Source organism: Paramisgurnus dabryanus, chromosome 23 (assembly GCF_030506205.2).
Source record: "Paramisgurnus dabryanus chromosome 23, PD_genome_1.1, whole genome shotgun sequence".
In the NCBI taxonomy this organism is placed as follows: domain Eukaryota; kingdom Metazoa; phylum Chordata; class Actinopteri; order Cypriniformes; family Cobitidae; genus Paramisgurnus; species Paramisgurnus dabryanus.
Window position 1 is genome coordinate 13,302,234 of NC_133359.1, and position 27,897 is coordinate 13,330,130.

A 27,897-nucleotide genomic window follows, 5' to 3' on the forward strand; every position below is an offset into this window, starting at 1 on the left:
TCTATATTCTGACAAATAAAACATATCAGAAAACTTGCATACTATGCAGTGTGTATATATACTGCAGTAAAAATAAACCTACTGTAGCATGCTAGTTGATGCGTTATTATGTAATGCATTTTACATTTATCCATTTATTATAAATACGTTTCTGCTTGGCAAGTAAGGATAAGCCCTACAATAAACTGTCACACTAAACAGAACGGGACATTAAAAGGATTATGTAATGTGTTTCTCAAGGGTAACAGAATGCAAATGCTAGCATCAAATGATAAAACCAAACCTGCCAGCTGGCTGAGAATGAACATCAGATTGCCTGACTGCACCTGCCTTCATCACTCATTGCCCTATCATCAGGTTCCTTCCCTGCCTGGGTCAAACATGTCAGCAGCAGCCGTCGGGCACACAAGCAGGAGATCCATAGCATCCAAACAGTCTCATCACAGCCTATGCCGTAGCTGTTGTATACAGTATACAAGGACTGGATCATTATTTTTTTTTACCTTTTTGGATTCATCTGAGTTGAGGTGCCTTCGGTGGAAATGGGCCCTAGGGCAGAATCAGAGAGAAGAGAGGGAGAAAACAATGTAGATAAGGTGAGACGATGAAAAGGGCGATCAAACAATGTGAAAAAAACATTAACTTGAAACTACACACTGCATTCACAGGTGTAATAGTAGTTTTGGATTGTAGTGATTTTTTTTTAGATCTTTAGTTAGACACTAGGTGTAATGTAATTCACAGTAAAAAAAATTGTAGAATTAGTAGAATATTGTTTTGTATTAGAAGTCTTTAAAGTGTCTATGAAGCCATGGGCTGTACAGTATTCAGTTAAGTTTGCTGTATAAAGGAATGCAAATAGTGCCTTCATATTTATATGCAAAAACAATCTGACACTATCTGAAAATATTTGGGTGCTTGCGACATAAGACTGTTGTAAATCATTATTTATTTTAATGGCGTAAGTATAGTTTAAAATGTGACATCTTACTGAAATAGGTTTCCTGAAGTGAACCGCTTTACTCCGTAAACAGCATGAAAGACTCAGCAGAAAACAAGCCAAACAGAAACGCTATCTGTCTGTCAATTATTTTGGGCATTTAAGTCTGCTCACATTAGACTTGTTGACATACGGGTGAAGTTAGCTAAATTTAAGGCCCACTTAAATTAATTTGTAATAAATAAATTGCTTTAAAAAGCAAAATATCCAAAAAGTTGGATTTTAAAATTGCTTACGTTTTTCAACAACACATTTGTAGGCGTTTAAATTTTTTAGATAACATACATATTTAATCTATAGGGGAAAATCCTTTTACCAAAACAAGGTAGTCCCTAGTGTTTAGGCTTAAGGTTTCTACCTTCACCCAAGCAACATTAAGGCAAAACATTGAGGCAACTCATCTCTTGGGTTTAGTCCTCTGGTAAACCCATACGACAAGACAGATGTACGCAAGAGTGTTGCAATATAGATTTTGCATGTGTTGATGCATTTTATGTTTTCTTGATTAATTTAACTCAACAGTTAAGATTTTTAATGTTCAGTTACCCAACCATGGGTTGAAACAACCCAGCACTTTAAAGTTTACAGTATAGTGTAACTAATTTCAATCATTCGTAGCCTGTAGCTTGACCGGTTAAAGTATCAAGTATAGCACTGTTAAAAGTGTGAGGTTACTTTGGCACAATGGTTGGCTTAGTCAGTAGGGCACCTGTGCTCAAAGACTCAAAGTCTAGGTCAAAGCCAAAACGAAATCCAAAGCTTTTCAGATTAATTAGATGTCAGCTGTACTTGCCATCCAAACGTGAATAGATGCTGAATGTTTTCATTGTCAACCTGTCCCATGCATGCCCTTTGTATGGGTGTGTGTGTGTGTCTGATAGGGATTAACCTATGTGAGGTCTGGCCCAGACGGCTGACCTCGATATACAGTAGATAATGTTCCTCATGTTGCTTGTATAAGTAATGGAGGCATTGTCAGTTTATCTCTCATTGAACTAGTAACATATAGATTTGTATATCTCCAACATCAGTTGCTATCCAGCAGGATTTAAAGTCACTTTTGTTAGCGGCACTATTATGCTTTATGGTTAGGGATTAATGTTACTGAATGCAACTCGTCCCATGTATTCGTGTTTCAGATCAACACTACCTCAAATCTGCTATTTATTAATATTCCATTAATGATTCCCTCCATGTCTTGACAAACCCGAGCTTTTGAAATTGAAGCCAAGTGAACAGCTATGCACAATGAAACAGGCTTCATTTTATTCAAGAGTATGTAATAAATCTGTATCGTGTGAATGTGGACTGCTATAAGCCATGTGATAGTAGATAATAACACATCCACTTCACATGGAAAACCCCAGTGGCCATGTGTAATGTCAACAGATCCATTACATAAGCATAGAGTGACACTCTTAAATTGATGTCTTTCAATAGTCAGTCACAATGTTAACAAATACATTTGGTAGACACATTTACATTTTTCAGTTGATGGCCAGTGCGCCCTGACCGATCCAACGTGTCCTCTTTTTAGTGGTGTTGAGAGATCTGTGTATACAAATGAGACCCCACAGACCCCAAAGATGCAATGGTCAGAATATTATCCTTCACTATGAAGGACAAGACTTGTTTTCCCACTCTGTCCAAATTGGTCCACGTGTTACAGTGGAAAGCTACTGTGTGCCTGCCGAGGGATAAGGTTTCTTTTCCGTGCTTTGCGACTGTTTGTCAGGTTCCTGGGGGAATGTAAGGAATTATCTCCAGCGCTGTCTCCAGGAGACTGCTTCAGGGAGGGAGGAGTAACCAGAAGCCCCGACAAAATCTGCTTTGGCTGCCCTTGAATGGAGCTCCGCTGTCAGGGATCACTCATCCGATCTCCCCTGATGCTTCCCATAGAGAAAGAGGAAGATGATGCTGAGAGCCCCCACAGCTCGATCTCCGGCTCAGGATGGATCCCATGTGGGAACATCTCCACACGTCACCAAGCTCTCCCTCTGTGCACATTTCCATCCTTTTATCAGTGACTGCAACTCACATCTCTCTCTTAAGATATCCTCTTCACTTGAACCTATATACAGTATGGAGAGTGTTCATTCGCATAGCTGAATGCAGGAAGATTACAACAAATGGCTCAGGTTTGACCATGGAGCATAACTGAAGATCAAACAGGCTAATCTTAATCCGCGATGGTTTCTAGTTATCGCCAGAGTTTTCTTACATGCAGGTGGATATGATGCGGTATAACTCAGGCCTGTAGTTTTTTTGGGCATGGGGAGAAGCTATGGGTGGAGAAGGGACAACGCTATCCTGCTGTGGATTTGAGATCCTCCAGAACTGCTGGGGAACGAGACCGAATCAGAGGAATAGGAGGGTTCAACCCGAGGTAAAGATTTGTGGAGCTATGTCATCTCCTAAAGTATCCATCGCTTCTATTAGTACTAATGAATGATAAATAAATGTCTTATCAATGTTAAGAAACATTTTGTGTACCACAGTCAGTGCGTCTGAAAATGATTGACTTGATTGCAAAATAATAATTTATCATCTTTGATAGGATGTATTTACAATAAGGAAAGCTTAAAGGATTAGTCTATTTTCTTTAAAAAAATCCAGATAATTTACTCACCACTATGTTGTCTAAAACATTGATGTCTTTCTTTGTTCAGTCGAGAAGAAAATATGTTCTTTGAGGAAAACATTCCAGGATTTTCTCATTTTAATGGACCCCAACACTTAACAGTTTTAATGCAGTTTAAAATTGCAGTTTCAAAAGGACTCCAAATGATCCAAAACAAGGCATAAGGGTCTTATCTAGCGAAGAGATTGTCATAAAAAATATGCACTTTTAAACCATAACTTCTCGTCTTCCTCTGGTCCAGTGACATGCCAGCGCGACCTCACGTAATTGCGTAATGCCGTGGAAAGGTCACGTGTTACATATATGAAACGCACATTTGTGGACCATCTTAAACAATAAACTGACACAAATAAATTATTTAGTATCATTCCTTATACAACAACGTCGGAACGGTCCTCTTTCTCCACACTTGTAAACACAGGGGCGTAGTTTTGCATACGTCATCTGTGACCTCTTGACGTGATGTATTATGTGAGGTCGCGCTGGCGCGTCACAGGACCGGAGATAGACGAGAAGTTATGGTTTAAAAGTGCATATTTATTATTTTTCTTGCCAAACATGAGAAACGTTTCGCTAGATAAGACCCTTATGCCTCGTTTGGGATCGTTTTGAAACTGCAATTTTAAACTGCATTAAAACTGTTAAGTGTTGGGGTCCATTAAAGTCCATTAAAATGGGAAAAATCCTGGAATGTTTCCCTCAAAAAACATTCTTTTTTTCTCGACTGAACAAAGAAAGACATCAACATTTTGGATGACATGGTGGTAAATAAATTTTTTTTTTTTTTAAGAAAATTGACTAATCCTTTAATAGAAAATGTATTGAGCAATAATCTACTTACTTTCATTATATTAAGTTATACTTTGTATGTGATAATGAAATATCTAAAGATGCTGAAGTGGATGTGGACCAATAATACAAAAAATAAAATCTGATGTCAGGTGTTTTGAGCGGTGCATGCTTCATGATTTAAATTTTTGGACGAACTTTTGCTTTAAGACAAGCATTTTAAATTATAATGTCAAAAAAATGATCAAAGAATTGAAAAGGCTCTCTTCAGCATTTCCCTATGCCGGTCGAGAACTTAATATTGTTCTCACACGTTATGTTAATTACAAAAATCATAGTAAGATGCTGAATTGCAAAATTGCAAATAATCAGGTATGAATCATTTCCAGCTGTGAATATGTGAGTAGTGTTTACCTCACAGATTTCCATGGCCGCTTTCATTTAAGCAGAGCTGTTATTTTTGTAATATGGAGTCCTGAATGGGATGGACACGAGAAGCGGGCTGGCTCACAAGGGTTGGGCTGGCAAAAAGACGTCATGTGTGTCCCCTTTCTGAGCCCTATTGTGCTGAAGCAGCACTTCAGTTTATCCCATAGCTCACCATGATTACTGGAGCACCTCAGTGTTATGTAACAAAAACACTAATCATAATCAAACCTCTCTCTCTCTCTCTCTCTCTCTCTCTCTCTCTCTCTCTGCTTCGGTAGGCAGTCTAGGTTGCTCTCACAAGGGAGTAATTAGTTACAGTCGGAAAGCTTTTCCGAGACCGAGCTATGTTAAGATGTTACACGTGCACCGTTACAGTTGAAGATTTGACTTCCATAGTTACAGTGATGTCAACCTTGACGTTCTTGGAAAAGGTTTAATGTAATATGTAAAAAATCTGAACGTAGTTAACCCCAAAATAAAAATTCATTATTTGCGCCATTACCGAATTGTCTTTTTGGGAAATATTCCTTGAACCATTATCTCAGTAAATGGACCTTATGTAATTAAGAAATCAGTACTCCATTATTTTATTGTGCATGAAATGTGCATTTAAAAAGCACTAAATGAATAAAACTTACATCACCTGAATGTGAATCCATATAAACATAGTCGCCTAAGTGTGACATGTGAGAAAGGAGGTTCGATAAATAGTCACGTTGTATCAGATAGAGCATACAGCTTCCACCTCTGCCATTACATGTGAGCTGGGTAGTCTATGGGGAACTTGTGTTAAGGTTTATCATCAACACTATAAAAATAATGCAGCAGCATGAGAGTCAATTTAACCTAGTATTTTATGTTTAGACCTGTGATAAGTTTACATAACTTATAAAAACAAGTTGAAATGGTTTAACCAGTGGCGGCTCGTGACTGTTCATCCGAGGAGGGCAAATTCAAAATATGTGTTCAGAGTGTCATGTGTGTTGCTTGCGTTTTCGAAATATGTGTTTGTTGCGTCATGTGAACCATGTGCATCACGTGTTTTGTCAAAATAAGTGCCTGATGCACACACGTCAAAACTTTATGATAAAAGAGACGCTCACGTTCACTAAAAACACTCCCTTAACAGTAAACGCTGGTTACGCATGAGATTATGTGAGTATCTGGAAATGCAAGCGTCTCTTTTATCATAAACCCTTTAGACGCGTCTGCAGCAGGCACTTATTTTGACAAGACACGTGATGCACATAGGATTACTCGATGCGCAGAACACATATTTTAAAATGACATACCGCACACATGACGGGCTACATACATGTTGTGACGAACTTCGCATCGAGGGCCCTCGAAAAAGAAGTCACTGGCCACCATTGGGTTTAACTTAAGTTAAAGTAACATAAAAATATATGCTTATTTGACAAAAATTCTGCATTTTTTACAGTGTAGAAATGAATAAAACAATTATTATTTTACTTTCCTTCACAGCCAGTAATGGAAAAAAAATTTGTTAAACATTTGTCCATCAGTCATTTCATATTCAAAAGATTTCACTATTTTCATAATTTTAACCATAAATGAATATAGAAATTTCATTGGACGCACATGCGGTGCCGCATTTAGGCGTCTGACCCAAAGTTAAAACATCTGCTCTGTGGTTGTTTATCGGTCCGGCTAGCGACTAAACTGACCTCTTGAACAAATATCTTGTGAAAAAAGTTTAGTTTGCTAAAAATGAGGGGACATGGATCACAACTGTGCAGAGAGGTTTGACAGCCAGGTAAGAATTCAAAGATCTGTAGCTAGCATTGTATACAAAGTTATAGGTCAGTGTAATGGTTGATATGCTTTAGCTTGAACTAAGATCATTTACTGGTTTATTTTGCTTGTCATCTCCTCTAGAGGGACTCTGTTGTTATTGATTCTATGTTGAAGTCTACCGGAAGTTAAGTTTGGTCCACAAAAGCCGTTTGTGTATGTTGTTGCTGCTGAAAACGTCTATACTCACGCTCTCGCTCTCTTCATGTCAGAAGGCTCCCTTCTGACATCACAAGGGGAGCCAAATTTAAATGACCTATCACATATTTGCAGAGAATGGTCTACAAAAACTAGGTTACTAGGTGGATCTTTTTTCACGTTTTCTAAGTTGATAGAAGCACTTATACATGGAAAAAGTCAGATTTTCATGATATGGCCCCTTTAATTGTACAGCTCCATACTCTTGATGCATTTCAACAGTTGTATCATTTGTTTTAATTTGTTCATTTGTTCTAAGTAATTTAAGGAGAAGTATAAGATTATACTTAAAACACAGCATACATAAACTCTGTTTAATCTTTCATCAGTCGTTTGAACGTTAACACTACTCTTTCATTGCATGAAATGAAAGCAAAATTTGCAAAGAAATAAATACTAATTTAAAACAAAGTGGGAATGAGAAATTAATGACCACAATTTCCTTTTTGGCTGAACTTCTGTAGAAAATGTGTAACATTCTGCCTCCAAGGCTCAAAATAAATGTCCTGTATTGATTTTTTGCCAAAATAAGCACTCAAATCAAATATAAGTTAAAATCAGTGTGTTGATCTAATCAAAGCTAGGGCGTATTTGATTTGATCAGTGAGAAGTTGATTAATCATTTGTGGTGGGGCACTTTCACTGCAGTGTATTTTGTCCTCCCTATTTATCTCCCATTCAAATCAAAACACACTTAACTTACATTTAAATGCTTATTTTCAAATCGACTTACAGTGCATTATACAAATTATTTTGTCAGCTTGCGATTGAACACATGACCATTGCCAACGCAATGTTCCAACAAATGAGTTAGCCTACTACAGTAACTTTTAATGACAGTTTAGGTCGAATAAGAGGGCTTGCTCACTTACATTTTTAAGCAGGCTTTGACAATGATGGCAATATTGTTCGTTGACAGATGGAAACTCAAAAAGAGTGCACGCGGTAAACGGATAGTGAGGAAGGCGGTGCGAGGCGAGCTGATGTCAAAGCGCTTGAAGCACTCATTCACTCACGCGGGTCGGTTGTGTTATTAACGTTAGAGGCTGCAGACTACGAATGTAATGTCTAGGATGGCAATATGAGTTCAGTAATAGGTAGACAAATCTATATCCAGTCAGTAAAGCTGAACAGGTGGCGTATCTGAGCGCGAGCAGACGGACAGCTTCCGTTAATCTCTTGCTGACGAAAGCTCACCGGGAAAACCTTCAGTTCGTCAAGTTCTCATCCTACTGTTTGTACCTCCGGTAAAGGATTCTTTTTGGAATTTAAAGTTTCCCGTTGGATTTACTAGCAAACACCTTGTTTTGTTTTTTATGCCTTGTGACTGTGATGTGGTGAATGTCCGCGTGTCAAAAAGCGAGATGTTTCCTGAAATTAATAACAAGGTATGTGTAAAGGAGAACAATTTTTGTCTTCTTTTGCATATATTTTCAATATTTATGCCTTGTAAAAACTTTTTTAGATTTTGTTTCATACACATTAACATCAGTTTAGTTCATAATTTGTATTTTTTTGTTTTATTCTGGCTATTATCAGATTTAGTGACATGCACCTAACCGTTTAAAATGACTTCGTGTAACTTGATTTAGTCAGATTGAACAGTCATAAGCATTTAAAGGTAACCTGAGAAAACATTTTACTACGGTAGCCTACTGGTAAAATTATTTAAATCTCCCAAATTTTCTCAATTCACCCTACTGTTTTTATTATTATATTAGGATATTTAGTATAAAAATGCACAATGAATTTTCCTCAAATAGTGTAACGATCTCAGATTATTTCTATTCATCTATCTCTTTGATTGGGTTATTTGTTTGTTTGTCTAATTTAATAGTCTTAGAGAACTTTATAATGTTTGTTTATTTATGTTTCAACGCACTGAATGTCCCAGAAGCTTTAGATTTCATCATATTAGAGATGACATTAAGCTTCAATGTGTCCAATTGGTTTCAATGGTGATGGTCTTACCTTCATGTGCATCTGTACTATTTGTCCCACAGATTAATTGCATTTTGAAATCAATATTGTCCATCTTCTGACATAGATTTATGGCAAATAGACCCATTGAACCCTGTGGTAGGGGTATATTTGGTGTCTAAGTATTACCACTTGGGTTGTTGTCAGCAATACTATGAACGGCGCTGAGTGTTAAGAATTGCATACATTTATGTTCTTATCATGGGTGTGGTTTGGGGTTTTCTTAAGACCAAAGTAGTTTTTAACTGGATTAAAAATTCTATTTTTGTTGTTTCTGTGACAAACATAGTAAAAAGCCACACAAAAAGGTACAAGAAGGTACAAAAGGTGCATATTGATACCTCAAAGGTACACACTGATACATTTTTAAAGGTACCATACCAGAGTGTGGGATATAAACAGCAACATTTATACTGGGATAAAAAATGGAAGTTTAAATTGTACAGAATATAATATGGCATACAGTATTTTATACATAAAAGTAATACAAAAATTCCCTTTTTAAATGTATTAAATCTTAAAAATTAATAGTTATTCTCCAAAATTGCAAACCATCTGTAAAAAGTTGATAATTCATAGAGGTATGAATGTTATTTGTGTGTTTTTGCTGTGAAAATGACTAGCAGAGGTTAACCTGAGCAGGTGTGCTTAAGCCAGAGAAAAGAAGCTTTCATGGTAAATGGTTAGTTAGCTTGTAAGAAACTAAGTCTCTACACATCTATGCATTGCACACTGACTCACATTGTAACAGAAAACCATAGTTCTGCACACAGAAACTTAAAGGTGTTAATATTTGAATGAGTCTTTTAAATCCTGGTGCTCATTGCACGGCTCATCGTGCACAACCTTAAGTGTAATACATTTTTACAGCTTGTTTTCTAAATGCATCCATTTGTTGCTGCCACGTTTGTGTCCATCTACTCTCGAATACCATGCACGGCCCTTTATAAGCCCATATGCATGCGAATGAATGCAGTTAAGACCCAACACATCAGCCTAGGCTATACAGCCGAGCCACAAACCGTCATACTGTATGTTTTAGACTTTGTAGATAATCCCATTGGAGATTAAGCATATGAGAGTCACACAAATCCCCAAGGTGTGTATGGGTGACACCATTCCGTGTATGTGTCTCCTTTTGGCCAATCTGTTTGATTTATACTGTTGGCAATGACACATGTCCACCCTCTAAAGTCCTGTATTTGTATCCTGCCTTCTCAAGAGCCTTCAACTTTAGTGATTGCCCATCTGGCCTGGAGCTTTTCATCTTGTCCATATGTTATCTGTCACCACTATTGACGCACCAACCACTGATTAAGATTGATGTGGTCTTCAAAATTAGACGTGTCTGTGATTTTGACTGATGGTAGTCATCGCAGACCCACTTAGCATTGGTGGTCATGAGGAACATTAGTCAGGAGATGAATACTGTGACGTAGAGAGTACCGTGAAAGGGGTCCGTGCGTTGCAATCTATAGAAAAATAAAAGTCTGTTCAAATCTGTTAATTCAGAACATCGACCTTCATGAGTCATCGGATGTGTTGAATAACACAAGGCTTGTTTCTAGGAGATTTGATTCTCAGAGTTATATACAGTACTGTAGATGCATCCCACACTCATGGAGTTGCCTTTAGAGATGACTGAGTATGTGGGTTGTATGCATGTGCCCACTCGCCCAGCGCTCATGACGTCTTTCCTCCACTCTCTTTCACAGTCAGCCAGACCCGAGGCTTTTCCTCAACCTCACAGGTCTCAGGCAGAGAACACAAAAAAAGGGCCCAACTCCTACTCACAGGTGAGCTCTTATTTATAGAGTCTCAGACTGGATTTCAGGAGCAGTTGCTTAAAGCTGATCTGCTGATTTGAGAACAAAGTTTTTTCGTACCTTTATTCCAAACTGATTTGCAAAGCTTTGTGAATTGCTATAGTGCAAATAAGAGCTGTGTTTGGGGGTAAAACTTTGAGGTCATGTTGGATGCATGGTCACACTAGACTTTTCATTCCATTGATTTTCATTCATATGCATACGAATGCAGCAGACTGGAAACGGAAGCTCATGCGAAAAAAATTGTGGTGAACTCTGATCTGCGAATTTATATCACATGAAGATGTATGACCAGATGATTAATACATCACAGCGTGACCTTTTATAGGACAATTTTGCATAATTGTTGGTACATTTTGTACAAAAATAAAAAAATAAAAAAGCAATCACGTTGTTAACTTGTCAGAATCTGTGATGTGCAAATAAAAAACAACACTTCAAAAAAACGTAACATCTAGTTGGAGGTGATATACGCAAGGACACTATAGGCTGGGCACTAGGGCTGATTTTTGATTAATCGTTTTTTAAAACGTGGTCGATTAAAAATCGATTCTCAAAGAGCAGAATCAATCTTTTTCATATTTATTTCCGCAAACATTGAACGGAGAAATGGAAGCATTTTAGATTTCGCAAACAAGACGTGTTGTGGCTTTAAATTTATTTGTATTAATTTCCCACTTGTAAACTGCTGTTCACTGTTCTTTTTTATTAATATAGTATGTGTATTAAATCTATATTCAAAGTGTTGAATCGAGAATTGAGTATAAAAACCTACCTGAGAACCGGAATCGAAAATTTAATCGAGAATCGAAATCGAATCGATCTGGAACATCTGAATCGATACCCAGCCCTAAATGACACTGCATAGAAATTTTGGGTAACACTTTACAATAAGGTTCATTAGTTAACATTAGTTAACTACATTAGTTTACATGAACTAATAATGAATTGCAGTTATACAGCATTTATTCATCTTTGTTAATGTTAATTTCAACAATTAGTACTTTATTAAAATCTTGTTAACGTTAGGGACAAACAATTAAAAGCTTTATTTCTTTTAACTAACATTAACAAAGATTAATAAATAAATACTGTAACAAATGTATTGCTCATGGTTTGTTCATGTTAGTTAATACATTAACTCATGTTAACTAATGAACCTTATTGTAAAGTGTTACCAAATTTTGCATGCTGAAAGACTTTTTAACCTTTAAAAAGTGAAAAATTGGATTTACTTAAAAATTACTTTTAATAGGTTAAAACAAATAAAAAAATTCAAGTTAAATTTACTCACTGAAAAATGTTTGTTGAAAAAGTTTAATTTCTTAGGTGTTACCAATTTTAGTAATTTTTCACCTTACATTTTCTCACTTTCAGTGAACAATTTAAAGGGGACATTTCACAAGACTTTTTAAAGATATCAAACAAATCTTTGGTGTCCCAAGAGTACATATTTGAAGTTTTACCTCAAAATACCCCACAGATAATTTATTATAGCATGTTAAAATTGACACTTTGTAAGTGTGAGCAAAAATGTGCTGTTTTTGGGTATGACCTTTAACATGCAAATGAGCTGATCTCTGCACTGAATGGCAGTGCTGTGGTTGGATAGTGCAGATTAAGGGGTGGTTTTATCCCTTTCTGACATCACAAGGGGAGCCAAATGTTAATGACCTATTTTTCACATGCTTGCAGAGAATGGTTTACCAAAACTAAGTTACTGGGTTGATCTTTTTCACATTTTTAGGTTGATAGAAGCACTGGGGACCCAATTATAGCACTTATACATGGATAAAGTCACATTTTCATGATAAGTCCACTTTAAAGAAGCTTGAAAAATAAGTCTGTTGTTTGGTTTACTGGATCTGGATACATTCTAGTGTTCAAAAACATTTTGAATCATTTTTTTTTTTTACTGTAGCATATATGCTGTCTTAAATCGCAGCAGTCACTGATGTCCGTCTGGCTGGTGTGGCAATGCTTGTAGCAATGCTCCGAATGCATAAAGCACAGCATGCTAAGCCTTAAAATAACTACTTTTAGTAAAAGATAAACTATTCAACCTCACTGAGCAACTTATTGACTAATCCATTATGACCTATTAGTAAAACAGGATACTTTACAGTTGAATCAGTTGAATTATTGAATTGAACTGAAACTAAAATGAAATTTTTTTTTAACATGCAATAGCTGTTTGCCTGAATAATATATGAAAGTATCATTCAGCTGATGCTTTTGCAAGAATACACTGTTTCTTTTTGCATCATCTGATGTGCATAACATTAACAATGGGTGAGCCTTCAATGCTATGGAAAGGTGTGTTAAAACTTTAATGCTGAGTGTGAAATAACAGTTACTTTATTGTCATTATCAAAATGCCCCAAATTAGAAACCTTATAAAAAGCACTCATATTTAAGGACAGCATTTTGCACAGAGCTTCTTAATGTCGCTTAACCTAATTGTAGTTTCAACGCACCTCTGTGGTACCTGAAATGCTTAGGTGCACCTTGTTTACAGGCAGCTTACTGTATTCTTGTATGTCTCTGCAGGTGTCTCTGCTTTATATTTAGCTTCTGTTTCTATGCGTCACGATCGAGTTGGCAGATGTTGCAGTAGCCCCAGTATACGAGACCGAATATCGCGTCTATCTATAGATGCACTCGCTCTTTATTTTCACCCTGGAAGTTTGTCGAGCACTGGCTTTGAACCGCAAGTTGGGGAAAACCTGCAAGATACAAATGAGCACATCCCTCGTGCATTGTCCTACATTTGTATCAGAGCGAGGGTCTGTTTGATTTTATTCCTAACAAAAAATCTGCATAAAGAATTTTAATGACATTGTGAGCATGTGGGGCATTAAATATTAAAACTGAATTGTTTAGGGAAAATCTTTTTGCATAACATAATGGCATACTACATATTTAATAATTAGACAATACAATTATACATAACATAATGTAAATAATATACACTCTAAAAATGCTGGGTTATTCTCAACCCAGCGCTGAGCCCAGACCCTTGGGTGGTCATTTAACCTAGGCTGGGTTGTTTTAACTCATTGGGTCAAATATGAACATATTCTGGGTTAATATAACCCATTGGCTGAGCTCGTCCCTTTTTGACCCAATGCTGGGTTGAAAAAAACACAGCTTTTTTGAGTGTATTTCTTTTTTATTATTTTTAATAATTTGTTATAGTTCTCATGTTTTATACATAAACAACAATTATATATTGGTGGAATTTCTGTTAAACATTATTTTAATTAATCTATCTACTTATATTCATTACTAATATTTATATATTATATTTCTCTTTTTCTATGTATTTAATGCAACCACCGCACGAAGTATGTAAAACAACCTTGTACATTAAAAGCTATAAACTTTGTTGGCCACTAATATTCTGTACTGATCACTCGTATTTACTGTATTATTGTCTAATACCGCCAAAACCCAATAATTTAGATAGTATGTTCATTCCTTAAGATGGTCTGATCCCTGCTTTTGTCCCCACGTTGATGTTGAAATTCCATCCTCTACTCAGGGGGTCTAGTTCACCGGGTACATTGGCCACTCACCCTGTGTGAAGCTCATGTATCCCCCCCGCACTTCCATCAGACCTTGTTACTGATTTATAGAGTTTTTCATGTTGAACAGTACCCAGACGATTGTATCCTTTTGTTTTGTAGAAATGCGGGACAGGGGTTGGCACGTTGCCCCAGCTGGAGGCTCCGGTCAAGCAAGTTTTTGTGAGCAATGGCAAACTTCTGCATTCAAATGGAACCTTACCCAGTATTGTCAAACAGCTGGTGCAAAGCACCCAAGGGAATCAGGTGGGTTCACATTCACCAGTGGATAACTGAATATTTTATGGATATTTTACAGTTGACCTACAAATAAAAATACAGTCTTTATCTAGCCCCCCCCCCCCCATTGTCTTATGTTGTTTCCATGAAACACAAAAAGTGAAAGTTGGATCTACCTAAAAAATTAAATCAATTAGTAACACTTAAAACATTTAGTTTTATCAAATAAAATGTTCTCACTTTAAATTTTTAAGGTAAAAAATGTGAAAAAATATTTCAATTGGTTACACCTAAAACATTTTGAAGTTAAATTTAAGGAAATATTTTTGTTTTGTTTTTAGAGTAATCTAACTTTCACTTTTTACAGTGTATGTATGAAAACAAAAAAGGTTGTAATGTTGTGTGATAAAGGTTGTTAAGACTTGGTAAGCCCCTTTTTCAACGTGTTAAGATTCTTTCAAAGTCCTTTTGTGTTTGATGGAAAAATCTCTGAACTTTCATAGGGATGCACCAATAACACTTTTTAAGGATTGAGTACGAGTACCAATATGTTTTCCCTGGTTCTCGCCGATAACGATACTTGTTGTACTGTTTTTTTTCATGTGGCAATTTTCTAAGAACAACGCAATGAGACTAATGAACATATCAGCATCTTGATTTTAAACAACTTCAACTCATATGAAAAAACAAATCTTTCTTATGTGCTTATCATCACAAACTTTAAAGCCAAAATTTCACAGTGTCCAATAACCTCCAAAGGGCAAAACCAAGGACGTAATGCATGTAATTTTTACCTGCCTGTCACAAAGTTGTCAAACGCTAAATAAATCGCACACAAGACAGTCAAATTTGTCATAAAGTTCGTCACGTGAGGTATCGGTCTTTGGTATCGGGGTATTTTTATGAGTACGAGTACAAGTACATGAGCTTGGTTTCTTCGATCTGACTTCCCTGTCTTGTACCACAGGAGGAGAGACCGAGGCCACAGTTTCCCAATCGCTTTGGTTCCTCTGTGGAAAACATTTCAGAATCCTTAACTAGGAGCATCATCAATAAGTTTGAGAAGATCAGGACATACGAGGGACAGAGGCTGCCTATGTCTCCAACAAGTATGAAATGCTCAGATGTACATTTTTCTTAATTTTATCATTGTTATAATTCATTAAACTTATTTTTTAATTTCAAAACAGCTGCACTGAAACACTTCCAGAGCCAGCTGACAGAATACGAAAGGGAGGAGATCATGGACTACTCTGAGATCTGGTATCTGGGATTGGACACAAAGAAGATTGAAGGCACACAGGGATCCCCACAGAATTCAGGATATGATGATGAGCATGGCAGCTACATCAAGGTTAGATCCATCGTGGCATGTTTGTCCATTCTCCGAACAAGCATAACAGGGTCGTAGGGGGATATAGGCTGTCCTAGCATCTTGTTCCACAGGCAGGGTACACAGTATTATATACTGTGTTATATTAATTTTACATTGTTATATTGCCCAATCGATTGATGCTGTGACTTTAAATATTATGATGAAATTTATGAAAAAATAAATTATTTAAATGCACAATGTTTACTTTTCTTGTGTATCGTATCGTGTTAAAGGATTAGTCAATTTTCTTAAAAAAAAAATCCAGATAATTTACTCACCACCATGTCACCCAAAATGTTTATGCCTTTCTTTGTTCAGTCGAGAAGAAATTATGTTCTTTGAGGAAAACATTCCAGGATTTTTCTCATTTTAATGGACTTAATGGACCCCAACACTTAACTTAACAGTTTTTTTCAACAGAGTTTCAAAGGACTCTAAACAATCACAAACGAGGCATAACGGTCTTATCTAGTGAAACGATTGTCATTTTTGACAAGAAAAATAAAAAATATGCACTTTTAAACCACAACTTCTTGTCTATCTCCGGTCGTGTGATGTGCAAGCGCGACCTCACGCAATAAATCATTATGTCAAGAGGTCACGGATGATGTATGCGAAACTACACCCCAGTGTTTACAAGTGTGGAGAAAGAGGACCGTTCCGATGTTGTTGTATGTCGAATGATACTAATTAATGTCTTTGTGTCAGTTTATTTTTTTTAAATGGTCCGCATATGTACATTTCATTGATGTAACACGTGACCTTTCGACGACACTATGCAATTACGTGGGGTCGCGCCAGCGCGTCACAGGACCAGAGATAGACGAGAAGTTGTGGTTTAAAAGTGCATAGTTTTTATTTTTCTTGTCAAAAATGTCAATTATTTCACTAGATAAGACCCTTATGCTTCTTTGGGATCGTTTAGAGTCCTTTGAAACTCCATTGAAAAAACTGTTAAGTGTTGAGTTAAGGGTTAAAGGTGCAGTGTGCTAATTTTAGCGGCATCTAGTGGTGAGGCTGCAAATTGCAACCAACAGCTCAGTCCACTGCTCTTCACTCGCTTTTGAAACACATAGAGAAGCTATCATAGCCGCCACCGGAAAAACATATCATTGACGGAGACAACTTAGCAAAAAAAGTTTGTCCATTAAGGGCTTCTGTAGAAACATGGCGGCACAAAATGACGGCTTCTACGTAAGGGAACCCTCGGTGTATGTAGATAAAAACGTCTCATTCTAAGGTAATAAAAACATAAAAGGTCATTATAAAAAGGTCTTTATACACCCCTGATAATATAGTTTTGTATATTATTGAGAATTTCTGTCAAGAGATCCTTTTAAAAAATTACACACTGCATCTTTAAGTGTTGGGGTCCATTAAAGTCCAATAAAATGAGAAAAATCCTGGAATGTTTGCCTTAAAAATATAATTTCTTCTCTACTGAACAAAGAAAGACATCAACATTTTGGATGACATGGTGGTGAGTAAATTCTCTGGATTTTACTTTTTAAGAAAATGGACTAATCCTTTAAGTTAAATATATTAAATACATCATCTTCATTTTTATACTGGTTTATAAATGGTACAGTTGTTTCTTAGCAAATAATTCTGAGTTAAGATTGCAAAAAATGGTGGAAAAGTTATTGAAATTCTTTGGTCAGGAAATGTGTGGGAATACTTCAAAATCATTCGTATTTATAATATTTTATGCATTGTTTAATACTGTATGTCTGCTATGGGTCATTGAACTTTCTCTGTAAGTTAATATAGCTTCACCAAAGCAGAAAAACTCTGCACAAACAGTTCACTAAGTGACATACTAACCTCATTTTTAACTCGATTATAAATGGTGAAATTGCATTACATCACAAGGCTGGCATTAGATTGTGTGGTCTGTCCCATAACATCTTCATGGATGTCCCTGTTCAGAACAACATTCCACATGATTGCTGGACATTTTTGGGAATTTTTATACTCAGTGCCCTCAAGCTTGATTTATGCATCCAATAAACATATGCACAAAACTATCTAACCCTAACTTGTCATTATGATTTCTAGGAAATACATTTTAGGAAAAAAGCTTTTATCCAACCCAACTTGCAGTGCATTCAAGCTATATTTTTTATTATTATGCGTGTTCCCTGACCATTTCTGTATCTCAGTGTTACTGTTGCCATGTTTCACTAAGTAACAGGAAGTCTGCCACTAGAAAAGAGACGTAAATAATTATGCTGACCTGTTTGTCATCTGACTCTCTCTAAACCTCTGCGCAGGTCCTGCATGACCATATAGGCTACCGTTATGAAGTCCTGGAAGTGATTGGAAAAGGATCATTTGGACAAGTTTTGAAATGTTTGGATCACAAGACAAATGAGATGGTAGCCATCAAGATCATTCGAAATAAAAAGAGGTAAAAACAATCAATAAATCTCTTCAAATGCTTTAGGAAAATTCTTTAGCACAATTGTCATAACCTCGTGTCAGAAGGTCCTCGAAAGGTCTTTGATCTATGCTTAACTGGGTCGTACCTTACACTAGATTGATACACTGGACGGGTGTTAAAAACTTTCTCACATTACATGACAGAATTTAGCCAATACCATTCCACTGTCATCGCACCTACTTTGATTGATGCATTAACCTTAAGCCACCTCAACATGCAAGCCCAGGGTATAAAGCCCAATAAAATGGCCTTGGCTCAGAATTCGAATCAGTGCTATATACGTTTTAACATTTCATTAATTTATACATCTTTAGTATGCTTGATAGTGATTTTGTTATTAATAGCGGTAATTGGTCTGGTTTTCTTGACTGAAAATTGCGTTGTTACGCATAGTCAAAGTTTTAGGTTGATGCGGATAGCATGAAGACTGTAGCCTGGTTTCCATTAAAGATCTGTACAAACATTTAGCGATATTTTCTTAATGTCGATAAAAACCTATGCGAAATGGCAACGTTTTCATTAACGATAAAATTAATCTGAGATAACATGAGCAAGCATTGCGTAGCTGGCTGTGCTACATAGCAAAAAAAGACTTTCTTACTTAGTATTTTTTGTCTTGTGTTCAGTAGAAATATCTACAAATTCTTAAATACAATGTATTTTCTTGATGAGCAAAATTAACTAAGAAAATAAGTCTAGTTTTTAGACAAAACTATAAAATTTAAGTAAATTTGTGCTTAAAACAAGCAAAATTATCTGCCAATAGGATGAGAGAAAATTTTGCTTATATTAAGTGTTTATGAAAAAGAAAACTTATTTTTTGATTTTTTTTCTCACCCCATTGGTAGATATTTTTGCTTGTTTTAAGTTTAAATTTACTAAAATTTTATATTTTTTTGTCCATAAACTAGACTTATTTTATTGGGTCATTTTGCTCATCAAGAAAAAGCATCTTAATTTAAGAATTTTTAGATATTTCTACTGAAAACAAGACAAAAATACTAAGTAAGAAAGTCATTATTTGCAGTGTATAACATCACACAACAAGTTTTTACTTCGCACTTCAGTGGAAATAAGGTACTGAATGGCGTTCTACCCAGACTTAAATAGACGAGGGCTCCGGCCAAAATGGCAGGCTCGAACACCATTGGTCTGTGATTTTCACGGAGGTTAACCAAGAGGCTTACAGTATTATAATCCACATAGTGTCAGCTACTGACCCAATGCGAAGTGAACCGTATTGAAAGAGAACTGATGTTATACGATTACCTATGCAATTTTTTCCTCTAGCAAGTCATTCCAATAATTATGAGGGCGGATTTTGATAGGATTACATATATCACATGTGACCTCTGTTCACCTGTAAATCCAATGTTTCCATTGCTGTTTTCGGATAATTCCTTTTTCGAATTGCCTGAAAAACCACCTCATGTGACCTTAAAAGGGTTTTTGCGAAATATATGAGGTTTTTGCTAATTGATGTGTTATATTCAATTTGCACAATTTGAAGAGTAATGGAAATGCAAGCTAGAAAGAGTGGGGCCTTCTTTTGCTAGAATTAAAAAAAAATCCATTTGTTATCCGACAATGACACCAAGGTAACTGCTACAATGTGCATTCAAAATTGATTGACCGGTCTGGTTCAATGATTTTGCACGTGGACATCATGTGGCTGGAAAATGACTCAATGGACACACACCAGATAGTTCTGGTCTTCTTGGGTCCGTTTGGCAAAAAATTACATGACCTGTGTCCGAGGCACATGTGAAACTTTTAGACCCGAACCCACTCGGACCTCAGGTTTTCTGATCTAAGTGGAACCTTGAAGACCTCTTATATGGCTTTTTTAAATATATTTTATTACATACAGTAATTTAAATAGATTTTACAAACTTAAACCATTAAGATATCGCATTAATAAGCAAGTTATCGCACATTGCATTTTTTCTTCAATATTGTGTAATCCCGCCAAAAACAATGTAACAGGTTAAGCCATTGAAAACTGTGTTTTCGATATTCTGTTTGGTAATGCGACAGTAGTAATAGTACCAAAACTTAACATTTATGTAATGAATAGAAATAGGCTTATTTTTTCTTTAATAATTAAAAAGTTATTGTGCTGTTGGTTTTCAGGTTTCACCATCAGGCCCTTGTTGAGTTAAAGATCCTGGATGCAGTGCGGAGAAGAGACAGAGACAACTGCCACAACGTTATTCACATGAAGGAGTACTTTTACTTCAGAAACCACCTGTGCATCTCCTTCGAGCTGCTCGGGTAAGTGGAAAATACTTAAATCATTAGCTGCTGTATTTTTAGTATTGTATTTTATAATCTGTATGGTAACTCATGTTAAATACAGGACTCTCTATTAGCGCTTAAATAGAATCTCTCTATATAACTGCAGTTCATTATAGACGGCCGTTTAAAGACATCATGAAATATAATTCTCAAACTATTTTACATGTGAAACAGTATATGACGGCAAAAACACAGATGGGATTTTACCGTGGGTGAAAAAGTCCTTAGCAACACATGTTACTATTGATAAATATTTTTTTTATATATATTTACAGTAGAAAATGTACAAAATATCTTCATGGAACATGATCTTTACTTAATATCTCAAAGCCGCCATGAAATTCGCTGTTATTAGCAAATAGCAACACGACCCAACTTCAAACAATTCAATCAGATTTCAATGGACAAATTCAAATCCAGCCCTGCCTTATTTCATTTCAAAAACTGGTTTCACTTGGATATACGCCACCACGTATAAAATATGGCAATTGCTACTTTCGTTTCATGGCAACTTTAATGATTTTTGGTATAGAAATTTTTTTATAATTTTGACCCAAATAATGTATTGTTATATGCCTGTACGACCTATGACTTATATTTGTGCTTGGCTGACTAAAGCATCCACACAGCATAAATCGGTTTTGCTTAGCCAAAAAAAAAAATAATTATGCCACACCATCAGGAGCAAACTGATCAATTAAGTCACTTTGCAATAAAGGCAGCTTCATCTCTTTCAATCTGACCTTTAGAAACATCATACGTGTCTTTCACGTCTACTGTTACTGTCACCCAATCCATTACTTAATACCTTGATTAGGCCCCTATCTCTTTCCCTACCACTCGTGGTGTGAAGTCTCCAATTACATGAAGTTGTTGCCAGTTGCTCTTGCTGCTAAAGATAATGGCTTTCGGGAATTACTTCTACAAGGGCTTTTAAATCATACTGCTTAGTGGTTAACACTGTCCAACGGTGAGATTTTTATGGACATGCTTACAGTAAGGATTTAGTAGATGTGCTTGTTGAGTGACCATGCGTGTGCTTGTGCAATGTTGCAAAGCATGGGTTGGTACAAAAATAATAATTAGCTGTACTGCTGCCCTCTAGAGGGATATAGTGAAATTACACATTTTGAAAGGTACAGTTCACCTAAAAAATTAAAATGACCCTCATGCCATTCCAAATGTATACGACTTCCTTTCTTTACACAAACAAATCATTCTAGACAAAAGTGTGATTGTTTTATACCTTTGTATGTGACCCAAAATGTTGAAGCTCCCAAAAGTACATACACTGTAAAAATGATATCAAATCAACATTTCACAAGACCTTTTTAAGATATAAAATAAATCTTTGGTGTCCCCAAAGTACGTATGTGAAGTTTCAGCTCAAAATACATATAGATAATTGATTATAGCATGTTTAAATTGCCACTTTGTAGGTGTGAGCAAAAATGTGCCGTTTTGGGGTGTGTCCTTTAAAATGCAAATGAGCTGATCTCTGCACTAAATGGCAGTGATGTGGTTGGATAGTAGTGGTGCAACGGATCGCAGTTGATCCGTGATCCGTACGGATCACGACCCACGGTTCGGCTCGCATGTGATTCGCGGATTAATACGCAAATTTAAATAGGGAAAGTTTATCATTTGTAAGTGTTATAAAGGTTTGCAAATGTTAACATTCAAGTGATTTTAAACAGTTTAACTGCAAAACGGCGCTAAAGTGATCAGTTTACTTTATGCACAAACGCACGCGTGCGGTTGAATGCGTCCGGTCCAGCTCGAGTCAGACATCATCCTTCAAAGATCAGAACTCTTGATGTGTAAACTTCAGAGAGTTGCGCTACTCTCTCTCATACTGTAGTGTATTAAAATACATTTGGCTTATAGAGCAATGAAAAACAACGTAACGTTTTTATGTGGGACGACTGTAATGCTACGCCGTCTGTAATTCGCCCTCTGTCTGTGTCTGTGCACTCGTTTAAGGGGACTCGGTAGTGCACAAACAGAGAGATGCAGTCTGTGCATATTTGGTCTTAAAGAGACAGTAAGCTCAATTGACCTACTTAAGTCTGTGTCATTAATGTTAATCAAAGAACCCAAGACAAAGAGAAAATCACTTCTGAAGCTTTAAAAAAATAATTACATTTAATTAATACAATAAATGCAGTGTTATTATTCATTTGATTTCTGTAACTAATGATTTTAGACCTTACTTAATGTGCAACCTTGTTCTTTTTATAAATGTTTGTAATTTCTTGATTTGTTATTAGAATTTTCCCATACTTTTTTTTTGCTGATCCGAAAAATGATCCGATCCGTGCCTCAAAATCCGTAATGTGATCCGAACCGTGAGTTTTGTGATCCGTTGCACCCCTATTGGATAGTGCAGATTAAGGGGCGGTATTATCCCCTTCTGACATCACAGGAGAGCCAAATTTCAATTACCTATTTTTTTCACATGCTTGCAGAGAATGGTTTACCAAAACTAAGTTACTGGGTTGATCTTTTACACATTTTCTAGGTTGATACTAGAGGGGGTCGCACACCGGCCGCGCAGCTCAGCGCGGAAGTGCACATTAAATAGCGCAAGCTTCGTCAGATAGCGTCTACTTCAAAATGCAAAATATACATTAGCAGCCAATGTTAATTGTTAATGATTTGGGACAAATATGATGTTATTTAATGTTAAACTATGTGAGTGGCGCTGTGTGGCAAGACAGGGATTTGAGCAACTTCCTGAGTCAAAGCTGGGCGGCGCGGGTGTGCGTATACTCATAGAAAACAATGTGTTTGATTTTTTTTAGAACGGCGCAGCGCTGCGCCTCCGGTGTGCGGTAGACTTAGGGGTGTGCGGTATATGACGATATTTGATGGTTAATGATTAAAATGTCTCCAGAATCCACTTTTTTGGAAACATCATTGTATTGTGATTTGTGCCTACATCAAGTACGTGACACGGCGTGCTACATGAAGGCTAGGTAAATAGCCTGGGTATACCTGTTTTCGCGGGTGCAGCACTTTCAAAGTATACTCACTGCGGCTATGTGCGGATGGCCGCATTTCGACACATACGCAATACAAATAATTTCGTATTCAAACTCTACATGGGTTTCTTGGCGACGTCATCACTGCTTGCAAACGAAAGGCAGAAAGAAGAGATGTGCCTTGTGTTGTAGGCAAGTAGCGGTGACTGGAAGTCAAAATGCTGGGTGCCTGATGTTACATACCAGTAGATGCGACTATTACGTTACTAGCCTAACATTATAATTCATACATGTATCACAGTAACACTGCGTGCGCATCCTGTAATGTTTGTAAACAGGAAACCCGTGTATTACTCTACCAGTTGATTTGCAACATTTACAGTACATTAAAAAAATTTGGATAAGTGAAAAAAGTAGCCGATCCACCAATGCAAACAGAGTTTAGAACAAACAACAAGAAGAACAAAAATCATTATGGTGATGAAAAAAATGCCCCACAGCTTTCTGTTCTTGGAAGATGTGAAAATAAAAATAGAAAATGATAGTGTGTGTGCAAATGCTGTCTATTTCCTTTGTATAATTGTTTGTAGTGGAATGTCCTGTCTCAATATTTTCTCACGCATGCGCTATTGTACGCGTACTGTCCATGCACTTTCTGTGCATATATTTGTTACCTTGTAGGACTGCATTTTTAAATGGGGGCATTAGTATGGTTCTATTAAGGCTCAGTAATGGCAAAATAGTCTTTAAAAAAACAACATGAAAAAGAATCGTGATAAAATCGAAACCAATCTTAATATGATATTTTTCCCATATCGCCCACCCCTAGATACAAGCACTGGGGACCCAATTATAGCACTTACACTTGAAAAAAAGTCAGATTTCCATGATATGTCCCCTTTAAACATTTTCAACTTTCAAGTTTTTATTTAATATGTCAACTTATCACAAGTCAAAACTTAAAATAGTGAAGTTGAATTGACTTGCAAACCCAAACTGTTTTAACTTCATCTTGCCTTTTCCTATACTTATATTATTAAAGCAATCCAAATGACTCCAGTGTGTTAATAAATATCTTCTGTAGCAAAACAATAGGTGTGTGAGAGAATCGATTAATAATTTGAACTTATTTAGTAAAACTGAAATCAAAACAAGCACATCTGAGCACTAAACTAAAATATGCATACACAACGATCACTTCCTGCCTGTCTTGTGATTAGTGTTATTTTACTACAAAACACACAATAACCAAAACGACTTAAAGTTATCATTGACACATTTTAATTAAGCACTTAGATGTGCTTGTTTTGTCTATTTAAGGCATATGAATTTACTGTATTTCAAATGTATCTCTGCTTTATACACACTGTTACTGTTTCAGAGACATTGATTCCTTATTTTGTGTCCATACAGAGCGAACTTGTACGAGCTCATTAAAAAGAACAACTTCCAGGGCTTCAGTCTGGGGTTGATTCGACGTTTTGCCCACTCGCTGCTCAAATGCCTGCAGATGCTGCACAAGGAAAAGATCATCCACTGTGACCTTAAGCCGGTAAACATCACCACTGTTTCTTAACAGGTTTCACATCATGGGAATTAGTACTTTAGGTGTGAAGCTCAAAGCTAAACGATATAAATGCATTAATCTTGTTAAATGGATAGATCTAAATGAATTTTTCTTCTACAGGAGAACATACTGCTGACCCAGAGAGGACTAGGAAACATTAAGGTGGTCGACTTTGGATCAAGCTGCTATGAGCAACAGAGGGGTAAGTTCACGGTGTCATTTAGTGCTTTTTGGTACTGATAAACCATAGCAGACTTAACTATACAATAACGGAGTACTTATCTTTTCAACAGTGTACACTTACATACAGAGCCGCTTTTATCGCTCACCAGAGGTGATTCTGGGTCATCCGTACAGCATGGCGATAGACATGTGGAGCCTGGGCTGCATTCTGGCTGAGCTCTACATCGGCTATCCTCTCTTCCCAGGAGAGAGCGAGGTGGAGCAGATCGCCTGTGTCATGGAGGTGAGAAACTTGTTGGCACCAAACCTTAATGTGCAGCTATTACAAATGCATTGTTTGCTAAAAAAAATCATCTTTGCTTTGTAGATCATGGGGCTGCCTCCAAATGACTTTGTTCAAACAGCATCACGGAGGAAATTATTTTTTGGTAAGATGAGCTCTGATACATTCATACATTTAACTTTTTGACGTTATTGATCATCTCACCTTGAATTTTAAAAAAAAAATCAGATTCCAAAGGAAACCCGAGGAACATCACAAACAGTAAAGGGAAAAAACGCAGACCCAACTCCAAAGATCTCGCCAGCGTTCTGAAGACAAACGATCGTCTGTTTCTGGACTTCATACGACGTTGTCTTGTGTGCGTGTATACCAACCATCTTATTTTAGTGTGAATCAATTACTTAATATCACCTTGACGTATATTTGTGTGACATCTAGGTGGGATCCCACCAAGCGCATGACACCAGATGAAGGCATGCAGCACGAGTGGATACACGAAGGCCGTCTCAACAGACTTCATCCTAAACCGCGAACTCTCCGGAGAGACAACGACAACAACTTTGAGTTCACTTACCGCAAAGCAGCAGTAAACAGGACAAGCAAGGGTAAATATATACGCTATGGTTAATTTTGCTGATATGGTTAAACTTTCCTGGTTTTATATCATTCATGTTTTTGGGTGTCTGTCTATAGTTGATAAAACCGCATCTGACGAAAAGCTCAAAAGGGTCAGCGACGATTCAAGCAAAGGAGGCAAGACGGCATCAGAAGAACGTCTTCAACCAATAGGAGCCTCAGCTGAGGAAGACAACAGCGAGGACATGAGCAAAAGCATAAGCCAGGAAAGCAAAGATAGCAAGACCGAATCCAGCGGAGAGCGATCCGTTCAGATCATCATCAAACCTCAAACAGGGTCGAGCACTGATTCAGAAGGACAAGATCCTCAGTTTCTCCCGCCTATCGTATAACACGCGAAAGATGTTTATTTGTAATATTGTGATGTAATATTGATTTATACTTCAGCCGCTTGGTCTGGACCTACCTGTTGTGCGGCTATTGTTGTATTGCAAAAAAGTCAAAATGTTATTTATATTTTAGCTGTTTCTTACTTGCTAGGGTTCTGTAAGTCTAAAAAAAGTTAAAATTACAGAAAGTGGTTGAAAGGTGTTTAATCAATGTTTTGACTACATTGTAAAAAGTGAAAGTTGGATCTACTTAAACAATTACTTGGTAATATTAAACAAATTAAGTTTTGTCAGCATAAAACTGCTCACTTTAAATTAAAAATGTAAGGTGGTTTTTTTTAGGTGTTACCAATTGAAGTAATTTAAGTTAATCCAACTTTAACTTTACATTTACATTGTATTTTAAAGATATGTTGGATTCTAAATGAAGTGAACAATTTTGCATTTGATTGTGATATATTTTAAAAGGATTGACTAGTAACACTGGCATATTTTTGCAGCGCATAATGCCATGTGCATGTTTATCGGGTCTAGTGGGCTTTTTTATTTACTTTTCACCGCGTTTAAGCTTTTAACGATTTTTAATGGAGTTTAAGGAAATCTTGAGTACAAAAGCTGCTTTCTTGTGCAATATTACTGCATGGATTAAACAGTGTTTGAATGTTTCGTTGTCATTTGCCAGATTAGTTTTCTATGAGTTACTGAAGTAAGCTCCCTGTCAGTGCAATAATAACTGAGCCAAAGAGATTCAAAGAGATTTAGCCTTTATATTTTCGTGCTTGATACATTATAAAAAAACTTAAATATCTGATTCAAAGCACAATAGATTATAATGTGCACAAGACCTGAATGATTGTATTGATGATAATGTTTGTTTCTTAATAATATAAGGAATTAGATTTTAAAAGTTTCTGTTAAAAATACTATTTAAAGTTCTAACTGATGTGATTTTAGAGATAATTCAGTTTTGTAAACTAGTGCTTGACCATATGTTCATACTACAGTTTATGGATTTTAATTGTTTATTTTTCTGTATATACTAGTATTCGTATTGTAAACACCATGCACCATATGTGGATGCTATCAGTCATGTAAACATTAGACAAGGTTTTACTTGTTCATATTGTTTATTTGTTATAGTTGCGAAAGAGATTTTTACTACCGTTTGCTATCTCTATCCAATGAGTGTTTCTTAATCATTTTGTTAGAAGAAAGTCAAGGGTCTTAGGTACAGTAGTGCCTTTCAGTATTAGAATGAAATGTACTCATACATAACATGACAATAAAGATGTAATACTGTCTGTTTCTTAAGTTA

General features: G+C 36.4%; 1 protein-coding gene across 6 annotated transcripts; it reads left to right on the forward strand.

The window, feature by feature from the left end:
• The first annotated feature begins 327 nt into the window (after window positions 1-327).
• On the forward strand, window positions 328-27,883 carry dyrk4 (dual-specificity tyrosine-(Y)-phosphorylation regulated kinase 4). Of its 6 annotated transcripts, none has more exons than XM_065275591.2 (14): window positions 328-596; window positions 10,568-10,648; window positions 14,368-14,511; window positions 15,452-15,593; window positions 15,675-15,838; window positions 18,133-18,269; window positions 20,436-20,576; window positions 24,998-25,136; window positions 25,272-25,353; window positions 25,445-25,617; window positions 25,702-25,762; window positions 25,846-25,975; window positions 26,056-26,222; window positions 26,311-27,883. In XM_065275591.2, the coding sequence occupies exons 1-14, from the start codon at window positions 543-545 to the stop codon at window positions 26,583-26,585; spliced, it is 1,890 nt and encodes a 629-aa protein (XP_065131663.2). In that variant the 5' UTR covers window positions 328-542; the 3' UTR covers window positions 26,586-27,883. The 6 variants fall into 6 exon arrangements, with proteins under 6 accessions (XP_065131663.2, XP_065131667.2, XP_073669359.1 ...); XM_073813258.1 differs by lacking the exon at window positions 328-596 and adding an exon at window positions 2,749-3,386; XM_065275590.2 differs by lacking the exon at window positions 328-596 and adding an exon at window positions 7,931-8,260.
• Window positions 27,884-27,897: the final 14 nt, after the last annotated feature.